At 46.0% G+C, this 25,000-nt stretch overlaps 1 protein-coding gene across 1 annotated transcript in view; it reads right to left on the reverse strand.

The window, feature by feature from the left end:
* The window catches only part of dcc (DCC netrin 1 receptor), a 395,572-nt gene that overhangs the window by 353,358 nt on the left and 17,214 nt on the right, over window positions 1-25,000 (reverse strand). Inside the window, exons 3-4 of the mRNA XM_045214418.1 lie at window positions 23,024-23,174; window positions 21,855-21,991 (exon numbers count right to left, since the gene is read on the reverse strand). Coding sequence (XP_045070353.1) covers window positions 21,855-21,991; window positions 23,024-23,174 — 288 coding nt within the window. The remainder of the gene's footprint in view (window positions 1-21,854; window positions 21,992-23,023; window positions 23,175-25,000) is intronic.

The raw sequence follows: 25,000 nt of genomic DNA on the forward strand, positions 1-25,000 counted from the left end.
ATGTCATTCAAATACCATGAGCTGAACTACATATGATAAGTTACATAACGTTACAGAGGGTCACATAGTTACATTTATTAAAACATTGAAAAGAGACAATTTCAAAGTAATTTATAAACATTTTAAAATCCACAGAGCTGCAAGGGTATTTTTTCATAGGAGGGCAAAGGGGCAGGTGCTTGGGCACTGGTTGAGGCCTGTCTGTGGACTTGTCAGTGCTGGTTGAGGCCTGTCTGTGGACTTGTCAGTGCTGGTTGAGGCCTGTCTGTGGACTTGTCAGTGCTGGTTGAGGCCTGTCTGTGGACTTGTCAGTGCTAGTTGAGGCCTGTCTGTGGACTTGTCAGTGCTGGTTGAGGCCTGTCTGTGGACTTGTCAGTGCTGGTTGAGGCCTGTCTGTGGACTTGTCAGTGCTGGTTGAGCCCTGTCTGTGGACTTGTCAGTGCTGGTTGAGGCCTGTCTGTGGACTTGTCAGTGCTGGTTGAGCCCTGTCTGTGGACTTGTCAGTGCTGGTTGAGGCCTGTCTGTGGACTTGTCAGTGCTGGTTGAGCCCTGTCTGTGGACTTGTCAGTGCTGGTTGAGCCCTGTCTGTGGACTTGTCAGTGCTGGTTGAGGCCTGTCTGTGGACTTGTCAGTGCTGGTTGAGGCCTGTCTGTGGACTTGTCAGTGCTGGTTGAGGCCTGTCTGTGGACTTGTCAGTGCTGGTTGAGGCCTGTCTGTGGACTTGTCAGTGCTGGTTGAGGCCTGTCTGTGGACTTGTTAGTTCTACTGTATGCCAGACAGTACAGTGCGGTGCACAAGTAACTGGACAATCTTAATCTACCATTTCATAAATCACTCAGTGAGTCAGCTTCCCTCAAAATCAGGATATAATTCCAAAACAATTCCACTCATTTTCCTACCATTTCTGTGAGGTCTGGACTGGTTTCATATGTATTGGATGAGGCTTCACTGCGTTCTGTGCTGCAGGGGTGTTGGCAGCGCATTAAATGTTTGCTAACAATCTGAAAATAATTCTGTGGGTTAGTAATTAATCACCATTGAACCCCCTGCTGCTTATCAGAGGCTAGCTGGGGCTAAGACGCTAAGCCACAATTACTGTCTGCACACTAACGAGATGCTTCTCAGCATTAACAATCAAACTAGGAACAATGTCTCTCCAAGAAAGAAGAGAGAGAGAGAGAGAGAGAGAGAGAGAGAGAGAGAGAGAGAGAGAGAGAGAGAGAGAGAGAGAGAGAGAGAGAGAGAGAGAGAGAGAGAGAGAGATGTGTGTATGTCTGTGTTTGTGTATGAGTGTGTGTATGCGTGAGTGTGTGAATATGTGCGTGTGAGTGTTTATGCTTGAGTGTGTGAGTGTATGAGTGTGTGTGTGTGTGTGTGTGTGTGTGTGTGTGTGTGTGTATGTCTGTGTTTGTGTATGAGTGTGTGTATGCGTGAGTGTGTGAATATGTGCGCTTGAGTGTGTGAGTGTTTGAGTGTATGAGTGTGTGAGGGTGTGTGTGTGTCTGTGTTTGTGTATGAGTGTGTGTGTGCGTGAGTGTGTGAATATGTGCGTGTGAGTGTTTATGCTTGAGTGTGTGAGTGTGTGAGTGTGTGTGTGTGTGTGTGTGTGTGTGTGTGTGTGTGTGTGTGTGTAATAGAAGGAACCAGGTCAATAATGACTGACTGAGTAGTGATTAGGTCTATGTAGGGCAAATCAATACAACTATCACCATGTACTGACCAGGAGTAATCAATACAACTATCACCATGTACTGACCAGGAGTAATCAATACAACTATCACCATGTATTGACCAGGAGTAATCAATACAACTATCACCATGTACTGACCAGGAGTAATCAATACAACTATCACCATGTACTGACCAGGAGTAATCAATACAACTATCACCATGTACTGACCAGGAGTAATCAATAAAACTATCACCATGTACTGACCAGGAGTAATCAATACAACTATCACCATGTACTGACCAGGAGTAATCAATACAACTATCTCCATTTACTGACCAGGAGTAATCAATAAAACTATCTCTATGTACTGACCAGGAGTAATCAATACAACTATCACCATGTACTGACCAGGAGTAATCAAAAAAACGATCACCATGTACTGACCAGGAGTAATCAATACAACTATCTCCATTTACTGACCAGGAGTAATCAATAAAACTATCTCTATGTACTGACCAGGAGTAATCAATACAACTATCACCATGTACTGACCAGGAGTAATCAAAAAAACTATCACCATGTACTGACCAGGAGTAATCAATAAAACTATCACCATGTACTGACCAGGAGTAATCAATAAAACTATCACCATGTACTGACCAGGAGTAATCAATACAACTATCACCATGTACTGACCAGGAGTAATCAATAAAACTATCTCTATGTACTGACCAGGAGTAATCAATACAACTATCTCCATGTACTGACCAGGAGTAATCAATACAACTATCTCCATGTACTGACCAGGAGTAATCAATACAACTATCTCCATTTACTGACCAGGAGTAATCAATACAACTATCTCCATGTACTGACCAGGAGTAATCAATACAACTATCTCCATGTACTGACCAGGAGTAATCAATACAACTATATCCATGTACTGACCAGGAGTAATCAATACAACTATCTCTATGTACTGACCAGGAGTAATCAATAAAACTATCACCATGTACTGACCAGGAGTAATCAATACAACTATCACCATGTACTGACCAGGAGTAATCAATACAACTATCACCATGTACTGACCAGGAGTAATCGACACTACTCTCATAACCACCACCAGGAGTAATGTTCACAACACAGCTATCTTAACCACCACAACATCCACACAGTGCACTCACAATAAATGATAACCCCAGACTGAGTCTGTGTCCCAAAATAGCACCCTATTCCCTACATAGTGAACTACTTTTGACGAGAGTCCTATGGGCCTTGGTCAAAGTAGTGCACTATGTAGGGAATAGGGTGCTATTTGGGACACATCCTGAGCTATTGCCGTTGTCTTCGCTAAATTAATTGGGCAGCTAAAAGCCTTAATGAGGCTCTTTGAAGTCATTATTATAGAAAATAACAAACATTCATTATCCCAATTACAGCCACTAAGGTTGCGTCTCAAATGGTAGCCTATTCCCTATATACAGTGAGGGAAAAAAGTATTTGATCCCCTGCTGATTTTGTACGTTTGCCCACTGACAAAGACATGATTAGTCTATAATTTTAATGGTAGGTTTATTTGAACAGTGAGAGACAGAATAACAACAAAATAATCCAGAAAAATGCATGTCAAAATGTTTTATAAATTGATTTGCATTTTAATGAGGGAAATAAGCATTTGACCCCCTCTCAATCAGAAAGATTTCTGGCTCCCAGGTGTCTTTTATACAGGTAACGAGCTGAGATTAGGAGCACACTCTTAAAGGGAGTGCTCCTAATCTCAGTTTGTTACCTGTATAAAAGACACCTGTCCACAGAAGCAATCAATCAATCAGATTCCAAACTCTCCACCATGGCCAAGACCAAAGAGCTCTCCAAGGATGTCAGGGACAAGATTGTAGACCTACACAAGGCTGGAATGGGCTACAAGACCATCGCCAAGCAGCTTGGTGAGAAGGTGACAACAGTTGTGCGATTATTCGCAAATGGAAGAAACACAAAATAACTGTCAATCTCCCTCGGCCTGGGGCTCCATGCAAGATCTCACCTCGTGGAGTGGCAATGATCATGAGTACGGTGAGGAATCAGCCCAGAACTACACGGGAGGATCTTGTCAATGATCTCAAGGCAGCTGGGACCATAGTCACCAAGAAAACAATTGGTAACACACTATGCCGTGAAGGACTGAAATCCTGCAGCGCCCGCAAGGTCCCCCCTGCTCAAGAAAGCACATATACAGGCCCGTCTGAAGTTTGCCAATTAACATCTGAATGATTCAGGGGAGAACTGGGTGAAAGTGTTGTGGTCAGATGAGACCAAAATGGAGCTCTTTGCCATCAACTCAACTCGCCGTGTTTGGAGGAGGAGGAATGCTGCCTATGACCCCAAGAACACCATCCCCACCGTCAAACATGGAGGTGAAAACATTATGCTTTGGGGGTGTTTTTCTGCTAAGGGGACAGGACAACTTCACCCCATCAAAGGGACGATGGACGGGGCCATGTACCGTCAAATGTTGCGTGAGAACCTCCTTCCCTCAGCCAGGGCATTGAAAATGGGTCGTGGATGGGTATTCCAGCATGACAATGACCCAAAACACACGGCCAAGGCAACAAAGGAGTGGCTCAAGAAGAAGCACATTAAGGTCCTGGAGTGGCCTAGCCAGTCTCCAGACCTTAATCCCATAGAAAATCTGTGGAGGGAACTGAAGGTCCGAGTTGCCAAACGTCAGCCTCGAAACCTTAATGACTTGGAGAAGATCTGCAAAGAGGAGTGGGACAAAATCCCTCCTGAGATGTGTGCAAACCTGGTGGCCAACTACAAGAAACGTCTGACCTCTGTGATTGCCAACAAGGGTTTTGCCACCAAGTACTAAGTCATGTTTTGCAGAGGGGTCAAATACTTATTTCCCTCATTATAATGCAAATAAATGTATAACATTTTTGACATGCATTTTTCTGGATATTTTTTTGGTTATTCTGTCTCTCACTGTTCAAATAAACCTACCATTAAAATGATAGACTGATCATGTCTTTGTCAGTGGGCAAACGTACAAAATCAGCAGGGGATCAAATACTTTTTTCCCCTCACTGTAAGTGTTTGACAATGTCCGGATCTCGTTCGTGTTAGCAATGCTAATCTCTCGGATAAATCTGTAGTTAACGTTGTAATCCTAATCTCCATACTGTAGCTGGTTTTTAGGATTATATTAATATCTGCATGATATCTACCATCTAATACATTCCTTTTCCACCGTTGTTCTATTTTATTAGTCCTCTGTTAGCCTGGTCCCAGATCTGTTTGTGATGTCTGTTAGCCTGGTCCCAGATCTGTTTGTACCGTCTGTTAGCCTGGTCCCAGATCTGTTTGTACCGTCTGTTAGCCTGGTCCCAGATCTGTTTGTACCGTCTGTTAGCCTGGTCCCAGATCTGTTTGTGCTGTCTGTTAGCCTGGTCCCAGATCAGTTTGTACCGTCTGTTAGCCTGGTCCCAGATCAGTTTGTACTGTCTGTTAGCCTGGTCCCAGATCTGTTTGTGCTGTCTGTTAGCCTGGTCCCAGATCAGTTTGTGCTGTCTGTTAGCCTGGTCCCAGATCAGTTTGTACTGTCTGTTAGCCTGGTCCCAGATCCGTTTGTACTGTCTTGCCAACTCCTATGGTCAGTGTCACCATATGGAATGACAAATCAAATCACATTTTTTTTGTCACATGCTTGGTAAACAACAGGTGTAGACTCAGTAAAATGTTTACTTATTGGTCCTTCCCAACAATACAGAGAGAAAAATATTGAAAAATAATAACACGAGGAATAAATACACAAGGAGTAACGATAACTTGGCTATATTTATATGGGGAACTAGTACCGAGGTGATGTGTAGGGGTACAAGGTAATTGAGGTTGATATGTACATTTAGGTAGGGATAAAGTAACTAGGCAACAGGATAGATAATAAACAGTAGCAGCAACGTATGTGATGAGTCAAAAGAGTTAGTGCAAAGAGGGGTCAATGCAGATAGTCCGGGTAGCTATTTGGTTAACTATTTAATAGTCTTATGACTTGGGGGTAGAAGCTCTTCAGGGTCCTGTTGGTTCCAGACTTGGTGCATCGGTACCGATTGCCATGCGGTAGCAGAGAGAACAGTCTATGACCTGGGTGGCTGGATTCTAAATGTTTAGGGTTTCCCTCGCCACCTTGTATAGAGGTCCTGGATGGCAGGGAGCTCAGCCCCAGTGATGTACTGGGCCATACGCACTACCCTCTGTAGCGCCTTGCGGTCGGATGCCAAGCAGTTGCCGTACTAAGCGGTGATGCAGACAGTCAAGATGCTCCAAATGGTGCAGCTGTAGAACATTTTGAGGATCTGAGGGCCCATGCCAATTACTTTCAGCCTCCTGGGGGGGAAGATGCGTTGTCGTGCCCTCTTCACGACTGGTGTGTGGACCATCTTAATTCCTTAGTGATGTGGACACAGAGTAACATGAAGCTCTCGACCGGCTCCACTACAGCCCAGTCGATGTGGATAGGGGCGTGCTCAGCCGTCCATTTCCTGTATTCCACGATCAGCTCCTTTGCTGACGTTGAAGGAAGTGTTGTTTCAAAACGGAAGTGGTCAGATGATGCAGATGCTAAGCTACAGGACTGTTTTGCTAGCACAGACTGGAATATGTTCCGGGACTCATCCGATGGCATTGAGGACTACACCACATCAGTCACCAGCTTCATTAATAAGTGCATCGATGACGTCATCCCCACAGTGACCTCATACCCCCACCAGAAGCCATGGATTACAGGGAACCTGGACGCTTATAAGAAATCCCGCTATGCCTTCAGACGAACCATCAAACAGGCAAAGTGCAAATACAGGAATAAGATTGAATCCTACTACACCGGCTTCGGACGCTCGTCGGATGTGGCAGGGCTTGCAAACTATAACGGACTACAAAAGGAAACCCAGCCGCGAGCTGCCCAGTGACACAAGCCTACCAGATGAGCTAAATTACTTAAATGTGCACTTCGAGGCAAGCAACACTGAAGCATGTATGAGAGCACCAGCTGTTCCAGATGACTGTGTGATCACGCTCGCCGTAGCCGATGTGAGTAAGACCTTTAAACAGGTCAACATTCACAAGGCCGCAGGGCCAGATGGATTACCAGGACGTGTACTCCGAGCATACGCTGACCCACTGGCAAGTGTCTTTATTGACATTTTCAACCTCTCCCCGTCTGAGTCTGTAATACCAACATGTTTCAAGCAGACCACCATAGTCCCTATGCCAAGAACACCAAGGTAACGTGCCTAAATGACTACCGACCCGTAGCACTCACGTCTGTAGCCATGAAGTGCTTTGAAAGACTGGTCATGGCTCACATCAACAGCATAATCCCAGAAACCCTAGACCCACTCCAATTTGCATACCTCCCCAACAGATCCACAGATGACGCAATCTCTATTGCACTCAACACTGCCCTGCTGATCCTCAACACGGGGGGCCCTCAGGGGTGTGTGCTTAGTCCCCTCCTGTATTCCCTGTTCACACATGACTGCGTGGCCAAGCACGACTCCAACATCTTCATTAATTTTGCCGACGACACAATGGTGGTAGGCCTGATCACCGACAATGATGAGACAGCATTTAGATAGGAGGTCAGAGACCTGGAAGTGTGGTGCCAGGACAACAACCTCTCCCTGAACGTGAGCAAGACAAAGGAGTTGATCGTGATCTACAGGGAAAGGAGGGCCGAGCATGCCCCCATTCTCATTGACAAGGCTGTAGTGGAACAGGTTGAGAGCTTCAAGTTCCTTGGTGTCCACATCACCAACAAACTATCATGGTCCAAACACACCAAGGCAGTCGTGAAGGGGGCACGACAACGCCTATGGAGACTGAAAAGATTTGGCATGCGTCCGCAGATCCTCAAAAAGTTCTACAGCTGCACCATCGAAAGCATCCTGACTGGTTGCATCACCGCCTGGTATGGAAACTGCTCGGCCTCTGACCGCAAGGCACTACAGAGGGTAGTGCGTACGGGCCAGTACATCACTGGGGCCAAGCTTCCTGCCATCCAGGACCTCTATACCAGACGGTGTCAGAGGAAGGTCCTAAAAATTCCCAAAGACTCCAGCCACCCTAGTCATAGACTGTTCTCTCTGCTACCGCACGGCAAGCGGTACCGGAGCGTCAAGTCTAGGTCCAAAAGGCTCCTTAACAGCTTCTACCCCCCAAACCATAAGACTGCTAATCACTGTTGATTATCTATAATCTATGCATAGTCACTTTACCCCTGCCTACATGTACATATTACCTCAATTACCTTGACTAACCTGTACCCCCGCACATTGACTTGGTACCGGTACCCCCTGTATATAGCCTCGCTATTGTTATTATATTGTTGCCCTTTCATTTTTTACTTTAGTTTATTTAGTAAATATTTTTCTTAACTCTTATTTTTCTTAAAATGTCATTGTTGGTTAAGGGCTTGTAAGTAAGCATTTCATGGTAAGATCTAAACCTGTTGTATTCGGCGCACATAATTCGATTTTATTCGAATTTTATTTGTTTTCCTGGCACCACACTGGACAAGACAGACAGCACAACCAGATCTGTTGCATGATGTATATTCTTATTAATACTGGTACTATAGGGTGTTACCTCCACTTCTCACCGTGTTCACAAAAAGCACAACAATATCAAATATTATTATTATTTATTATTATGTGGTCCTCTGTATGTGGTCCTCTGTAGCTCAGCTGGTAGAGCACGGCGCTTGTAACGCCAAGGTAGTGGGTTCGATCCCCGGGACCACCCATACACAAAAAATGTATGCACGCACGACTGTAAGTCGCTTTGGATAAAAGCGTCTGCTAAATGGCATATTATTATATTATTATAAATATTATTTTCAGAATGTTATATTACACTTTCACTCTCGCCTCGTACAGAAGGAAAATACTTTCCAAGAAATGTCCTGAGCTCTGTAATGTGTTTTAAATAGCTTGGCCAAAACAATAGGCTGTATGATAATAATGTGCTACGCCCCAGCTATGTTAAAGCTTGTTGTGAATTGGAGGGTAAAACAATACCTCAAGCCGTAAGGTGAATGTTATGACAGCGTAACAAAACTGGTTCTGTTGGAATCATAGACATTGAAAGTACGTCTTGTGAAAAATACTCAATACTTCACCTCAATTTCAAACTATATTCATGCCAGACAAACATGCTCCATGAATGGCACTTCCTGTTAAAGTTTCTCAGGAAACCAATCTGTAGGCTTATACAGTAATATATATATACGCTACTCAAGGGGCATGAGAGGCGTAGAGGTCAATACATCTAAGTAGAAGACCGTCTATATTCTACCACTAATAAAATAACTGGAAAGATATTCACCTCCCCAGGAACACAGAATACGAATAGCATTATTGTTGTTATGCCTTTAGAGAGAAACTTGAAGTTACCTTTGTACATTTAGATTGTGCTTTGCTAAACTGTCTATTGCTGTTTGGGAGTTCCTAGTTGCCTCCAGGAACCTTGTCAAAAATGTTTTGATAAGCTTGTTTGCAGGAATCAAAGTCCCTAACAGTGTTTTAATTAATATGTGAGACTCATTATTTGAAAAACACTGTTCTGATGGAAAAACAAACAACAAAGGATTTTAGATAGATGGAAGCTTGGAGGTGAAAATTATTTTTTATTTATTTAGTGTTGCATATTGTGCAATCTGAGCAAGATTTGATAAACAATGAAAGCATATGAAAGAGTCTGCATTAATGAGAATGAGGACAGGACGTGACCGTGCTTCCTCCCACTCCTAATGACACTTTCTGACAAAAACAGAAAATATAACCAACTAACCCACCCACCCAGGAAGCACCAGCCAACCAGCCAGCCAACCAGGACGCACCAGCCAACCAGCCAGCCAACCAGGACGCACCAGCCAACCAGCCAGCCAACCAGGACGCACCAGCCAACCAGCCAGCCAACCAGGAAGCACCAGCCAACCAGCCAGCCAACCAGGAAGCACCAGCCAACCAGGACGCACCAGCCAACCAGCCAGCCAACCAGGAAGCACCAGCCAACCAGGACGCACCAGCCAACCAGCCAGCCAACCAGGAAGCACCAGCCAACCAGGAAGCACCAGCCAACCAGGAAGCACCAGCCAACCAGGACGCACCAGCCAACCAGCCAGCCAACCAGGAAGCACCAGCCAACCAGCCAGCCAACCAGGACGCACCAGCCAACCAGCCAGCCAACCAGGAAGCACCAGCCAACCAGCCAGCCAACCAGGAAGCACCAGCCAACCAGCCAACGCAGACAAACTCAGATAAATGGAGGCAACAATCCACAGACAATACATCCTGGTCTACAATCCACAGACAATACATCCTGGTCTACAATCCACAGACAATACATCCTTGTCTACAATCCACAGACAATACATCCTGGTCTACAATCCACAGAATAAATTAAGTATGTGTGGATTATTAGCAGTAGGATTCTATGAAAACTTTTCAAAAATAACAAGGGATCAGAAACTGAAATTACATGGCAAGTGGAATAAAATAAAAGAAATCACAATAGAAATCGTTTTTTCAGTGTGAAAGAAGAAAGATTGTATAGTATTAATAGCATGTTTTTATTGAGGCTATACTTTAGTATTAAATACATGTTTTTAGTGAGGCTATACTTTAGTATTAAATACATGTTTTTAGTGAGGCTATACTTTAGTATTAAATACATTCAGATTTCACATTATTACTATTACACCTCAAACACACACACGTACACACACACACACACACACACACACACACACACACACACACACACACACACACACACACGCACACACACACACACACACACACACACGCACACACACACACACACACACACATACACACACACACACACACACACACACGCACACACACACACACACACTCACCTCAGTGTGCTATGTCAATCCAGGAGAGAATTAGCAGCATTAAAGAGTATTTAAGCAGTGCTGTAATGACTCCAACCTGCCTGATTTAAAAGGTTTAAAAATAAACCTGCCTCCAGCTGCCGCTTCCTACTTCAACAGCCAGATTGTGGACCAAAGGGTGCCATTTGGGACAGAGCGGGAGCCATAATTCACACCGTAGCTACTCATAGGGGCTCTGGTCTAAAGTAGTGCACTACATAGGGAATAGGGTGCTATTTGGGACGCAGCCACAGCCATAATTCACAGCTACAGTAGCTAGTGTGGCTGCAGCTGCAGATGATTTCATGGCCAGCCACTAGTAAAGTAAAGCAAGCCACTTATGATGCTGTGTTCCAACATGATCTCAGGGCAATTCGTATTATTCTGTATGTAATTCTGTGACACTCATGTTTAGTATTATATGTTACGTTATGCTAGGTTACATTATGAATGGAATAGCGGTCGTACAAGATCATATGAATTAGAGGATGTATAATATCATGCATCTTACCCGGTCATACAATAGCATACGAATTGGACAAAGTAACTTATCATTTGTATTTCGAGGACGTATAGTATTGCACATCTTTATCTGAGACCAGGTTGGCCAAGGAGAATTATGAGGCGAATTTACGTTGGCAGTTAGGAGAACTAACGACAAAGGTTAGGGGAACTAACGACAAAAGGTTAGGGGAATTAACGACAAAGGTTAGGTGAATTTACGTAGCAGGTTAGGTGAATTGGGTTAAGTTTAGAATAAGGGTTAGGGGATGCTACAGTAGTACCGGATTAAACTTGAACATACAACCTTTGGATTGCTAGACTGTTGCGGATTACGCCCACCCAACCTCCCGACCAACCTCCCCACCCAACCTCCCCACCCATCCTCCCCACCCAACCTCCCCACCCATCCTCCCCACCCAACCTCCCCACCCAACCTCCCCACCCATCCTCCCCGCCCAACCTCCCCACCCAACCTCCCCACCCAACCTCCCTAATTTCATATTTTTTTCTAATGTACCTAGACCATTAGTAGGTATTATACGTCTTGGAGGTGCTCAGAAATACATAAAGTATATTTCGTATGGTTCTGACACCAGGCTGGGTGCTCTCTGTGTGAGATAACACAAATCCCCACCATAAGTGTTTTTCAGCCCCACCATCTGCCACAGTAACTATCCTCCACTGAGAGAGAGAGAGGGGGGGTCAGAGAGAGAGCGAGAGAGAGAGAGAGTGCAGTTCTCTCCTCCAAATCCATCTGTGGCAGATTCTATCCACCCACAGTCCCGTTCTCTCATCTCTCCATCCCTCTCTCCTCTCCTCCATTCAAAAAGCCATTACTGTCCATGCATCCATCTTCCACAACCATACCCATCAGCATTATAGCATGACCCAATAACTAATGTAGTGCACTAAATATGGAATAGGGGGCCATTTAAGATGCTGCCTATAAGTCTGTGGTGGTGTGCATTGCTTTCACAGACTGGAACGTACTGCATGCATGTGGACAGACTGTTGAAAATGGACTTGACATAATCACCATACTCTGTTTCAGCTGAAGATCAGGTTTGGAATCCCTTAGAAAAAAATGAATGGTTGGGTGGAGGGTGGGGAGGTTTGGTGGGGAGGTTTGGTGGGGGAGGATGGGTGGGGAGGTTGGGTGGGGGAGGTTGGTGGGAGGTTGGGGTGGGGAGGTTGGTCGGGGAGGTTGGGTGGGGAGGTTGGGTGGGGAGGTTTGGTGGGGAGGATGGTGGGGAGGTTGGGTGGGAGGTTGGTGGGGAGGTTGGGGGGGAGGTTGGGTGGGGAGGTTGGGTGGGGAGGTTTGGTGGGGAGGATGGGTGGGGAGGTTGGGTGGGGAGTGGGGGAGGTGGGGGAGGTTGGTCGGGGGTTTGGGGGAGGTTGGGTGGGGAGGTTGGTGGGGGAGGTTGGGGGGGAGGTTGGGTGGGGAGGTTGGGTGGGGGAGGTTGGGTGGGGGAGGTTGGGTGGGGAGGTTTGGTGGGGAGGATGGGTGGGGAGGTTGGGTGGGAGGTTGGGTGGGAGGTTGGGGGAGGTTGGGGGGAGGTTGGGTGGGGGAGGTTGGGTGGGGGAGGTTGGGTGGGGAGGTTTGGTGGGGAGGATGGGTGGGGAGGTTGGGTGGGAGGTTGGTCGGGAGGTTGGGGGGAGGTTGGGTGGGGAGGTTGGGTGGGGAGGTTTGGTGGGGAGGATGGGTGGGGGAGGTTGGGTGGGAGGTTGGTGGGGAGGTTGGGGGGAGGTTGGGTGGGGAGGTTGGGTGGGGAGGTTTGGTGGGGAGGATGGGTGGGGGAGGTTGGGTGGGGAGGACGGGTGGGGAGGTTTGGTGGGGAGGTTGGTGGGGGAGGTTGGGTGGGGAGGTTGGGTGGGGGAGGATGGGTGGGGAGGTTGGGTGGGGAGGTTGGGTGGGGAGGATGGGTGGGGGAGGTTGGGTGGGAGGTTGGTGGGGAGGTTGGGTGGGGAGGTTGGGTGGGGAGGTTTGGGTGGGGGAGGATGGGTGGGGAGGTTGGTGGGGAGGATGGGTGGGGAGGTTGGGTGGGGAGGTTTGGTGGGGAGGATGGGTGGGGAGGTTGGGTGGGGAGGTTTGGTGGGGAGGTTTGGTGGGGAGGATGGGTGGGGAGGTTGGGTGGGAGGTTGGTGGGGAGGTTGGGGGGGAGGTTGGGTGGGGGAGGTTTGGTGGGGAGGATGGGTGGGGGAGGTTGGGTGGGGGAGGTTTGGTGGGGAGGTTGGGGGAGGTTGGGTGGGGGAGGATGGGTGGGGAGGTTTGGTCGGGGAGGATGGGTGGGGAGGTTTGGTGGGGGAGGATGGGTGGGGAGGTTGGTGGGGTGTGGAGGTTGGGTGGGGAGGTTGGTCGGGGAGGATGGGTGGGGAGGTTGGGTGGGCGTAATCCGCGACAGTCCAGCAATCCAAAGGAAGGAAGGAAGGGAGGGGGGGAGGGACAGAGAGAAATAGAAAGTTTGACAGAGAGAGAAAGACAGAGACAGACAGACAGAAACAGAGACAGATAGAGAGAGAGAGAGAGAGAGAGAGAGAGAGAGAGAGAGAGAGAGAGAGAGAGAGAGAGAGAGAGAGAGAGAGAGAGAGAGAGAGAGAGAGAGAGAGAGAGAGAGAGAGAGAGAGAGAGAGAGAGAGAGAGAGAGGAGAGAGAGAGAGAGGAGAGAAACAGAGACAGAGAGAGAAACAGAGACTGACAGAGACAGAGACAGAGACACACAGACAGAGAAAGACAGACAGAGAGAGCGAAAGAGAGCAATGTAAACATATGTTTCCCATGCCAATAAAGCGATAGAGAGGGACATAGACAGAGACAGAGACAGAGACAGAGTCAGAGAGAGAGACAGAGACAGAGACAGAGACAGAGACAGAGACAGAGACAGAGACAGAGACAGAGACAGAGACAGAGACAGAGAAACAGAGACAGAGACAGAGACAGAGACAGAGACAGAGACAGAGACAGAGAGAGAAACAGAGACAGAGAGAGAGAGAGAGAGAGAGAGAGAGAGAGAGAGAGAGAGAGAGAGAGAGAGAGAGAGAGAGAGAGAGAGAGAGAGAGAGAGAGAGAGAGAGAGACAGAGAGAGAGAGAGAGAGAGAGAGAGAGAGAGAGAGAGAGAGAGAGAGAGAGAGAGAGAGAGAGAGAGAGAGAGAGAGAGAGAGAGAGAGAGAGAGAGAGAGAGAGAGAGAGAGAGAGAGAGAAACAGAGAAACAGAGAGAGTGGTTCCTAAGGCTGCTCTTACTACCCACTGTCAGTCAACGGTGAGGGTTTCCACGAAGGTAATACTGAAGCTTAGCTGAGGATCGATGACAGCTGCTTCATTACAGATTTTTAACACATCATAAACGAACAGCAGCTTTCTGGGTAATCTTATGAGGAGTGTGCTTGTCACGTCGACACGGTGACTGACAAATATAAGCATAAATCCAAAAGCTGCCCAGCCTCCATATGGGAGGAGCTAACGGGGAACATTTCCCAAATAGCACCCTATTCCCTATATAGTGTAGTAGTGCACTATATAAGGAATAGGGTGCCATTAGAGATGCAACCACGTTGACTTCAGAACAGACTGACTGCTGTTACCATAACCCAGGGTTTCCCAAACTCGATCCTGGGGACCCCAAGGGGTGCACGTTTAGTTTTTTTTGCCCCTAGCACTACACAGCTGATTCAAATAAATCAACTAATCATCAAGCTTTGATCATTTGAATCAGCTGTGTGGTGTTAGACGAAAAAAACCAAAACGTGCACCCCTTTGAGGTCCCGACGACCGACTTTGGGAAACGCTGCATGAGCCCTGCTGTGATTCTGCATGTCATAACGCGCTTAAAGAAAACGTCATCCAACGCAATGCGTTTGAAGTGAAGGAAACTGTGAATCATCTGTATGAAAGCAAATTCAAATGATGTGAAAGTGAATACTTGTGAATCTGTATGAAGGCAATATGTTCATGATCAACCTTGTAAAGAAATGAAGATCCATCTTTGGCAACAGGTTCAGAACTTTTGTAAGACATCACAGTACAGTTGAAATATATATGGCAAATAGAAATCCTATATGGATGGTGTTAAAAGATAAATGGGAGGTGTTGAATGGAATTGAAGGATGGGACTGCTCCTATACAGTACTGCTACTCCTATACAGTACTGCTGCTCCTATACAGTACTGCTACTCCTATACAGTACTGCTGCTCCTATACAGTACTGCTGCTCCTATACAGTACTGCTGCTCCTATACAGTACTGCTCCTATACAGTACTGCTACTCCTATACAGTACTGATGCTCCTATACAGTACTGCTGCTCCTATACAGTACTGCTGCTCCTATACAGTACTGCTCCTATACAGTACTGCTACTCCTATACAGTACTGCTGCTCCTATACAGTACTGCTGCTCCTATACAGTACTGCTCCTCCTATACAGTACTGCTGTTCCTATACAGTACTGCTACTCCTATACAGTACTGCTGTTCCTATACAGTACTGCTCCTATACAGTACTGCTGCTCCTATACAGTACTGCTACTCCTATACAGTACTGCTACTCCTATACAGTACTGCTCCTATACAGTACTGCTCCTCCTATACAGTACTGCTCCTCCTATACAGTACTGCTACTCCTATACAGTACTGCTCCTATACAGTACTGCTCCTCCTATACAGTACTGCTCCTCCTATACAGTACTGCTACTCCTATACAGTACTGCTCCTATACAGTACTGCTCCTCCTATACAGTACTGCTCCTCCTATACAGTAATGCTACTCCTATACAGTACTACTCCTCCTATACAGTACTGCTCCTATACAGTACTGCTCCTCCTATACAGTACTGCTGCTCCTATACAGTACTGCTCCTCCTATACAGTACTGCTGCTCCTATACAGTACTGCTCCTCCTATACAGTACTGCTCCTCCTATACAGTACTGCTCCTCCTATACAGTACTGCTGTTCCTATACAGTACTGCTACTCCTATACAGTACTGCTCCTCCTATACAATACTGCTCCTCCTATACAGTACTGCTCCTCCTATACAGTACTGCTGTTCCTATACAGTACTGCTACTCCTATACAGTACTGCTGCTCCTATACAGTACTGCACCTCCTATACAGTACTGCTGCTCCTATACAGTACTGCTCCTCCTATACAGTACTGCTCCTCCTATACAGTACTGCTCCTCCTATACAGTACTGCTGTTCCTATACAGTACTGCTACTCCTATACAGTACTGCTGCTCCTATACAGTACTGCTCCTATACAGTACTACTCCTCCTATACAGTACTGCTGCTCCTATACAGTACTGCTCCTCCTATACAGTACTGCTCCTCCTATACAGTACTGCTGTTCCTATACAGTCCTGCTACTCCTATACAGTACTGCTACTCCTATACAGTACTGCTCCTATACAGTACTGCTCCTCCTATACAGTACTGCTCCTCCTATACAGTACTGCTACTCCTATACAGTACTACTCCTCCTATACAGTACTGCTCCTATACAGTACTGCTCTTCCTATACAGTACTGCTGCTCCTATACAGTACTGCTCCTCCTATACAGTACTGCTGCTCCTATACAGTACTGCTCCTCCTATACAGTACTGCTCCTCCTATACAGTACTGCTCCTCCTATACAGTACTGCTGTTCCTATACAGTACTGCTACTCCTATACAGTACTGCTGCTCCTATACAGTACTGCTCCTATACAGTACTACTCCTCCTATACAGTACTGCTGCTCCTATACAGTACGGCTCCTCCTATACAGTATTGCTCCTATACAGTACTGCTCCTCCTATACAGTACTGCTACTCCTATACAGTACTGCTACTCCTATACAGTACTGTTACTCCTATACAGTACTATTCCTATACAGTAATGCTCCTCCTATACAGTACTGCTACTCCTATACAGTACTGCTCCTATACAGTACTGCTCCTATACAGTACTGCTGCTCCTATACAGTACTGCTCCTCCTATACAGTACTGCTCCTATACAGTACTGCTACTCCTATACAGTACTATTCCTATACAGTACTGCTGCTCCTATACAGTACTGCTCCTATACAGTACTGCTCCTATACAGTACTGCTACTCCTATACAGTACTACTCCTATACAGTACTGCTCCTATACAGTACTGCTCCTATACAGTACTGCTGCTCCTATACAGTACTGCTGCTCCTATACAGTACTGATGCTCCTATACAGTACTGCTCCTATACAGTACTGCTGCTCCTATACAGTACTGCTGCTCCTATACAGTACTGTTGCTCCTATACAGTACTGCTACTCCTATACAGTACTGCTACTCCTATACAGTACTGCTGCTCCTATACAGTACTGCTCCTATACAGTACTACTCCTCCTATACAGTACTGCTCCTATACAGTACTGCTCCTCCTATACAGTACTGCTCCGATACAGTACTGCTACTCCTATACAGTACTGTTGCTCCTATACAGTACTGCTGCTCCTATACAGTACTGCTGCTCCTATACAGTACTGCTGCTCCTATACAGTACTACTGCTCCTATACAGTACTGCTCCTATACAGTACTGCTCCTATACAGTACTGCTGCTCCTATACAGTACTGCTACTCCTATACAGTACTGCTCCTATACAGTACTGCTGCTCCTATACAGTACTGCTCATCCTATACAGTACTGCTACTCCTATACAGTACTATTCCTATACAGTACTGCTACTCCTATACAGTACTGCTGCTCCTATACAGTACTGCTGCTCCTATACAGTACTGCTACTCCTATACAGTACTGCTCCTATACAGTACTGCTGCTCCTATACAGTACTGCTACTCCAATACAGTACTGCTGCTCCTATACAGTACTGCTCCTCCTATACAGTACTGCTACTCCTATACAGTACTGCTCCTATACAGTACTGCTGCTCCTATACAGTACTGCTACTCCTATACAGTACTGCTGCTCCTATACAGTACTGCTACTCCTATACAGTACTGCTCCTATACAGTACTGCTCCTCCTATACAGTACTGCTACTCCTATACAGTACTGCTGCTCCTATACAGTACTGCTCCTCCTACACAGTACTGCTACTCCTATACAGTACTGCTGCTCCTATACAGTACTGCTACTCCTATACAGTACTGCTACTCCTATACAGTACTGCTCCTATACAGTACTGCTCCTCCTATACAGTACTGCTACTCCTATACAGTACTGCTGCTCCTATACAGTACTGCTACTCCTATACAGTACTGCTGCTCCTATACAGTACTGCTCCTATACAGTACTGCTGCTCCTATACAGTACTGCTACTCCTATACAGTACTGCTGCTCCTATACAGTACTATTCCTATACAGTACTGCTACTCCTATACAGTACTGCTGCTCCTATACAGTACTGCTACTCCTATACAGTACTGCTACTCCTATACAGTACTGCTGCTCCTATGCAGTACTGCTGCTCCTATACAGTACTGCTCATCCTATACAGTACTGCTACTCCTATACAGTACTATTCCTATACAGTACTGCTACTCCTATACAGTACTGCTGCTCCTATACAGTACTGCTCCTCCTATACAGTACTGCTCCTCCTATACAGTACTGCTACTCCTATACAGTACTGCTCCTATACAGTACTGCTCCTATACAGTACTGCTCCTCCTATACAGTACTGCTCCTATACAGTACTACTGCTCCTATACAGTACTGCTCCTCCTATACAGTACTGCTCCTATACAGTACTGCTGCTCCTATACAGTACTGCTCCTCCTATACAGTATTGCTGCTCCTATACAGTACTGCTCCTCCTATACAGTACTGTTGCTCCTATACAGTACTATTGCTATACAGTACTGTTGCTCCTATACAGTACTGCTACTCCTATACAGTACTGCTACTCCTATACAGTACTGCTACTCCTATACACTGACACATTGGTGCAGCTGGCTTCCGGGTTAAGTGAGCATTGTGTGAAGAAGCAGTGCGGCTTGGCAGGGTCGTGTTTCGGAGGACGCATGGCTCTCGACCTTCGCCTCTCCCGAGTCCCTACGGGAGTTGCAGCGATGGGACAAGACTGTAACTACCAATTGGGGAGAAAAGGGTGTAAAAAGTAAAATAATAATAATAATAAGTAAATAAAAATAAGGTATAGAAATCCGTCTCTCTCTGTGATTAACGAGCGCTAGTGCCAGTCCGCTGTACCGGCGCCAAAACGCTGTTATTTTTCATCCGATAGCTTGTTCTCCATCTTCTTTTTAAATAGTGAGCCAGCATGTTTTAAGCACTTTTATTTCCAGGGGCTGATCAACACTCGTTTTCTCATGTCTCTCTCTTGTCCCTCTGCAGCAGACATATGCTGAACAATATATTTGGAGCATCAAATCGTAATAAAATCACAATAAATAAAGAATAGTGAGAATCATAATACATTTACATATTACATTACATTTAGTAGATGCTATCATCCACAGCGACTTACAGTTAGTGAGTGCATACATTTTTCTTTCATACTGCCCCCCGTGGGAATCGAACACACAACCCTGGCGTTGCAAGCGCCATGCTCTACCAATTGAGCTACAGGAGGCCCTATACAGTGGGGAGAACAAGTATTTGATACACTGCCGATTTTGCAGGTTTTCCTACTTACAAAGCATGTAGAGGTCTGTAATTTATATCATAGGTACACTTCAACTGTGAGAGACGGAATCTAAAACAAAAATCCAGAAAATCACATTGTATGATTTTTAAGTAATTAATTTGCATTTTATTGCATGACATAAGTATTTGATCACCTACCAACCAGTAAGAATTCCGTCTCTCACAGACCTGTTAGTTTTTCTTTAAGAAGCCCTCCTGTTCTCCACTCATTACCTGTATTAACTGCACCTGTTTGAACTCGTTACCTGTATAAAAGACACCTGTCCACACACTCAATCAAACAGACTCCAACCTCTCCACAATGGCCAAGACCAGAGAGCCGTGTAAGGACATCAGGGATAAAATTGTAGACCTGCACAAGGCTGGGATGGGCTACAGGACAATAGGCAAGCAGCTTGGTGAGAAGGCAACAACTGTTGACGCAATTATTAGAAAATGTTCAAAAAGTTCAAGATGCCGGTCAATCACCCTCGGTCTGGGGCTCCATGCAAGATCTCACCTCGTGGGGCATCAATGATCATGAGGAAGGTGAGGGATCAGCCCATAACTACACTGCAGGACCTGGTCAATGACCTGAAGAGAGCTGGGACCACAGTCTCAAAGAAAATCATTAGTAACACACCATGCCGTCATGGATTAAAATCCTGCAGCGCACGCAAGGTCCCCCTGCTCAAGCCAGCGCATGTCCAGGCCCGTCTGAAGTTTGCCAATGACCATCTGGATGATCCAGAGGAGGAATGGGAGAAGGTAATGTGGTCTGATGAGACAAAAATAGAGCTTTTTGGTCTAAACTCCACTCGCCGTGTTTGGAGGAAGAAGAAGGATGAGTACAACCCCAAGAACACCATCCCAACCGTGAAGCATGGAGGTGGAAACATCATTCTTTGGGGATGCTTTTCTGCAAAGGAGACAGGACGACTGCAACGTATTGAGGGGAGGATGGATGGGGCCATGTATCGCGAGATCTTGGCCAACAACCTCCTTCCCTCAGTAAGAGCATTGAAGATGGGTCGTGGCTGGGTCTTCCAGCATGACAACGACCCGAAACACACAGCCAGGGCAACTAAGGAGTGGCTCCGTAAGAAGCATCTCAAGGTCCTGGAGTGGCCTAGCCAGTCTCCAGACCTGAACCCAATAGAAAATCTTTGGAGGGAGTTGAAAGTCCGTATTGCCCAGCGACAGCCCCGAAACCTGAAGGATCTGGAGAAGGTCTGTATGGAGGAGTGGGCCAAAATCCCTGCTGCAGTGTGTGCAAACCTGGTCAAGACCTACAGGAAACGTATGATCTCTGTAATTGCAAACAAAGGTTTATGTACCAAATATTAAGTTCTGCTTTTCTGATGTATCAAATACTTATGTCATGCAATAAAATGCAAATTCATTACTTAAAAATCATACAATGTGACTTTCTGGATTTTTGTTTTAGATTCCGTCTCTCACCGTTGAAGTGTTCCTATGATAAAAATTACAGACCTCTACATGCTTTGTAAGTAGGAAAACCTACAAAATCGGCAGTGTATCAAATACTTGTTCTCCCCACTGTACATATCGTATCGGCAGTATGTTGATAATATTGTATTGGCAGTATGGTGATAATATCGTATCGGCAGTATGTTGATAATATCGTATCATGAGGTCCCTGGCCCAACTCCCAGCCCTAGTTATAGTTCATCTAGGTTAAACAAAACCCTAAGTAACGTATAGTTGTCATGTACTGTAGTTCATTTTTGTCCGTTCAAAATGGCATTCCAAACTTAACGCTTGTTTAAATCCCTGACAGAGTTTGGCATTTCCCGACTCCCTGGTGTTCAGCGTTTTGGCCGGCAATTCCTCCGGCGGGTTATGAACTGAAACCGTTTAATTTTCCACAGATTTGTGGGCATGAAAGGCGATGGAGAGGAGACACGGAGAGAGAGACGCTCGTAGAGATTTGCCTCTCTTAATGTGTGTGCCTGCGTGTGTGTGTGTGTGTGTGTGTGTGTGTGTGTGTGCGCGCACGTGTGTATGTCTGTATGTGTGCCCACAGAGAGAAATCCCCCCCCCGGGAGACGAGCGACGGTCTCGTAGGACTTACCGAGGACGGACAGCTCGCAGGAAGAAGTGATGTTCTGGTTCTTGTTAAACGCCAGGCAGCTGTAGGAGCCAGAGTCATCGTCCGTTACGCTGCTGATCAGGAGGTTACTGCCACCCAGCAGGGAGTACTTCTTAGACCTGCAGGGACAGGGAGAAACAAAGCTGTCCAAGAAAACACGGATGTGTAGGCCTACACAATAAGGAACAATGGACGTTTGTTCAGTGCCCTGTTGACCTGTGATACCCAGGTATATCATATTCTCCCTCAGAAAGACATTAAAGACACTGTGTATAATAGTTGGGACTATGTGTAGGCTAATTCTGTGACAACAAATAACATTACCCTGATTATTATATACAGTGGGAAGAGCTGACGACATCACAACCAGACTACAACCAGTTTGTAATGTCGTCACTACAACCGGTTTGCAATGTTGTCACTTCAACCAGTTTGCAATGTCGTCACTTCAACCAGTTTGCAATGTCGTCACTACAACCGGTTTGCAATGTTGTCACTTCAACCAGTTTGTAATGTCGTCACTTCAACCAGTTTGTAATGTCGTCACTACAACCAGTTTGTAATGTCGTCACTACAACCAGTTTGTAATGTTGTCACTACAACCAGTTTGTAATGTCGTCACTTCAACCAGTTTGTAATGTCGTCACTTCAACCAGTTTGCAATGTCGTCACTTCAACCAGTTTGCAATGTCGTCCTACATGTCGTACTTCAACCACGTCACTTCAACCAGTTGTAATGTCGCCCCAGTTTGCAATGTCGTCACTTCAACCAGTTTGCAATGTCGTCACTACAACCAGTTTGCAATGTCGTCACTTCAACCAGTTTGCAATGTCGTCACTTCAACCAGTTTGTAATGTCGTCACTTCAACCAGTTTGTAATGTCGTCACTACAACCAGTTTGTAATGTCGTCACTTCAACCAGTTTGCAATGTCGTCACTTCAACCAGTTTGCCTGCTGGGTAGTGGTTTGATGCTCTGCCGCTCACTAGCTCTGTGTCATCATCTCAGGTGGATCATAAAAATGACTGCTTCCCAAATGGCACCCTTTACCCTATATAGTGCACTACATTTGGCCAGAGCCCATATTGCAAAGTAGAGCACTAAATAGTAAATAGAGAACCATTTGGGACTGAAACAAGGAGTCACTCACCTGCTCTGAATCATCTCAGCTCCTCTCATCCAGTGGAAGGCGGGGGTGGGGAACCCTGAAGCGGAGCACTCCAGCACAGCATCTCTCCCCAGGAGGGAGGTGACTCTCTGGGGCTGCTGGAGGAACAGAAGGCCCCTGGTGGTTCCAGGCTCTGGAGAAAACAGAGAGAGAGAGAGAGAGAGAGAGAGAGAGAGACACTGCTCTTATCCGGGTGACTGAGCGTTGAGTGGTGCCACATGTTGGCTTTTCTTTGGAAGATTAACCAGTTGGTGCAAGAGGTTGAACTACTAGCTGGTTAAACTAGTGGCTGATTAAACTAGTGGCTGGTTAAACAAGTGGCTGGTTAAAATAGTGACTGGTTATAATAGTGGCTGGTTAAACTAGTGGCTGGTTAAACTAGTGGCTGATTAAACTAGTGGCTGGTTAAACAAGTGGCTGGTTAAAATAGTGACTGGTTATAATAGTGGCTGGTTAAACTAGTGGCTGGTTAAACTAGTGGCTGATTAAACTAGTGGCTGGTTAAACAAGTGGCTGGTTAAAATAGTGACTGGTTATAATAGTGGCTGGTTAAACTAGTGGCTGGTTAAACTAGTGGCTGGTTAAACTAGAGGCTGGTTATAATAGTGGCTGGTTAAAACACTTGGTTCGAAACTGGTTAAGACAGTGGCTTTGGGCTATGTTAAACAAGTGCTTATCAGTGGATGAATGAGAACATATATTTCAATGGGAAAAATCATCTCAACCATTTTCAGCAAATGCTCAAAATGTTTAATTCATTCTCATCCCGAGGCCAGTATGTCCTACGGCGTTTTAACTTCAATATAATATTTATTGGCCCAGAAGAAGAACCCCATGAGAATCATTCACTTAAATGTTATTTTTCTTATTGTTGTCTCATCTCCTAACAAGTCCTGTGGTTAATATATACAACTCTCTCTGAACAAGAGACTGTTGCTGAGGGCAAATACAAGTGGGAACAACACACGTCACTGTGGTCATACCCTAACACACTACATTTTGCAGACGCTCTTATCCAGAGTGCATACATTTTTCATACTGGCCCCCTGTGGGAAACGAACCCACAACCCTGGCGTTGCAAGCGCCATGCTCTACCGACTGAGCTACACAGGGGCACTAAGGAGGGAACAACACAGGTCACTGTAGCGTACCATAAACCACAATGCATTGCTCCAACAGCCTTATACAGTTCAGTCTGATCTTAGCACGCCAACAACAGTGGCTTGACAAACCTAACCTGTCTAAATTACCCCGTCCAGATAATCCAACTTCAATCGCCACTACACTGGGGGATTTCTTCAATGTGATTGTGAGTGTTCTCAGTTCAATACCTGCAATTTAGATCCAGGCCTGATTGTATTTTTTCCCCAACAACACAAAGTGCAGGCAGGCAGAGCCATGTACCTAAACAGTGGTTTATCTGACAGACAGCCAATCAGGGAGATGGAGGGTGTGTGTGTGTGTGTGTGTGTGTGTGTGTGTGTGTGTGTGTGTGTGTGTGTGTGTGTGTGTGTGTGTGTGTGTATATATCAGGTGGACTGAGGGTTCAGGGCTCCAGAGCGATTGGCTGTGAGATAGAACTGAAATGGACCTCCATAACCCCAAGCTTGTTTCCTCAGGCATACACATCCAGAAGGAACTGGAGAGGTAGTTAAATGCATGTGTTTGAGTGTGTGTGTGTGTGTGTGTGTGTGTATGTGTGTGTGTGTGTGTGTGTGTGTGTGCGTGCGTGTGCGTGCGAGTGTGTGTGTGTGCGTGCGAGCGTGTGTGTGTGTGTGTGTGCGAGCGTGTGTGTGTGTGTGACTGGATGAATTAGATCCATGTGACATGACCCATTTGTATTGTAGGAAATAGGAAGCTTTACAAAAGAAAGCCTTTGATTTTACCGAAGCTTGACTAGATGTTTTTTCTCTCACAGGAACAGTTGTGATAGCGATTTACATACAGGCAAACAGCTAT

Source organism: Coregonus clupeaformis, unplaced genomic scaffold (genome assembly GCF_020615455.1).
Source record: "Coregonus clupeaformis isolate EN_2021a unplaced genomic scaffold, ASM2061545v1 scaf0254, whole genome shotgun sequence".
In the NCBI taxonomy this organism is placed as follows: Eukaryota; Metazoa; Chordata; class Actinopteri; order Salmoniformes; family Salmonidae; genus Coregonus; species Coregonus clupeaformis.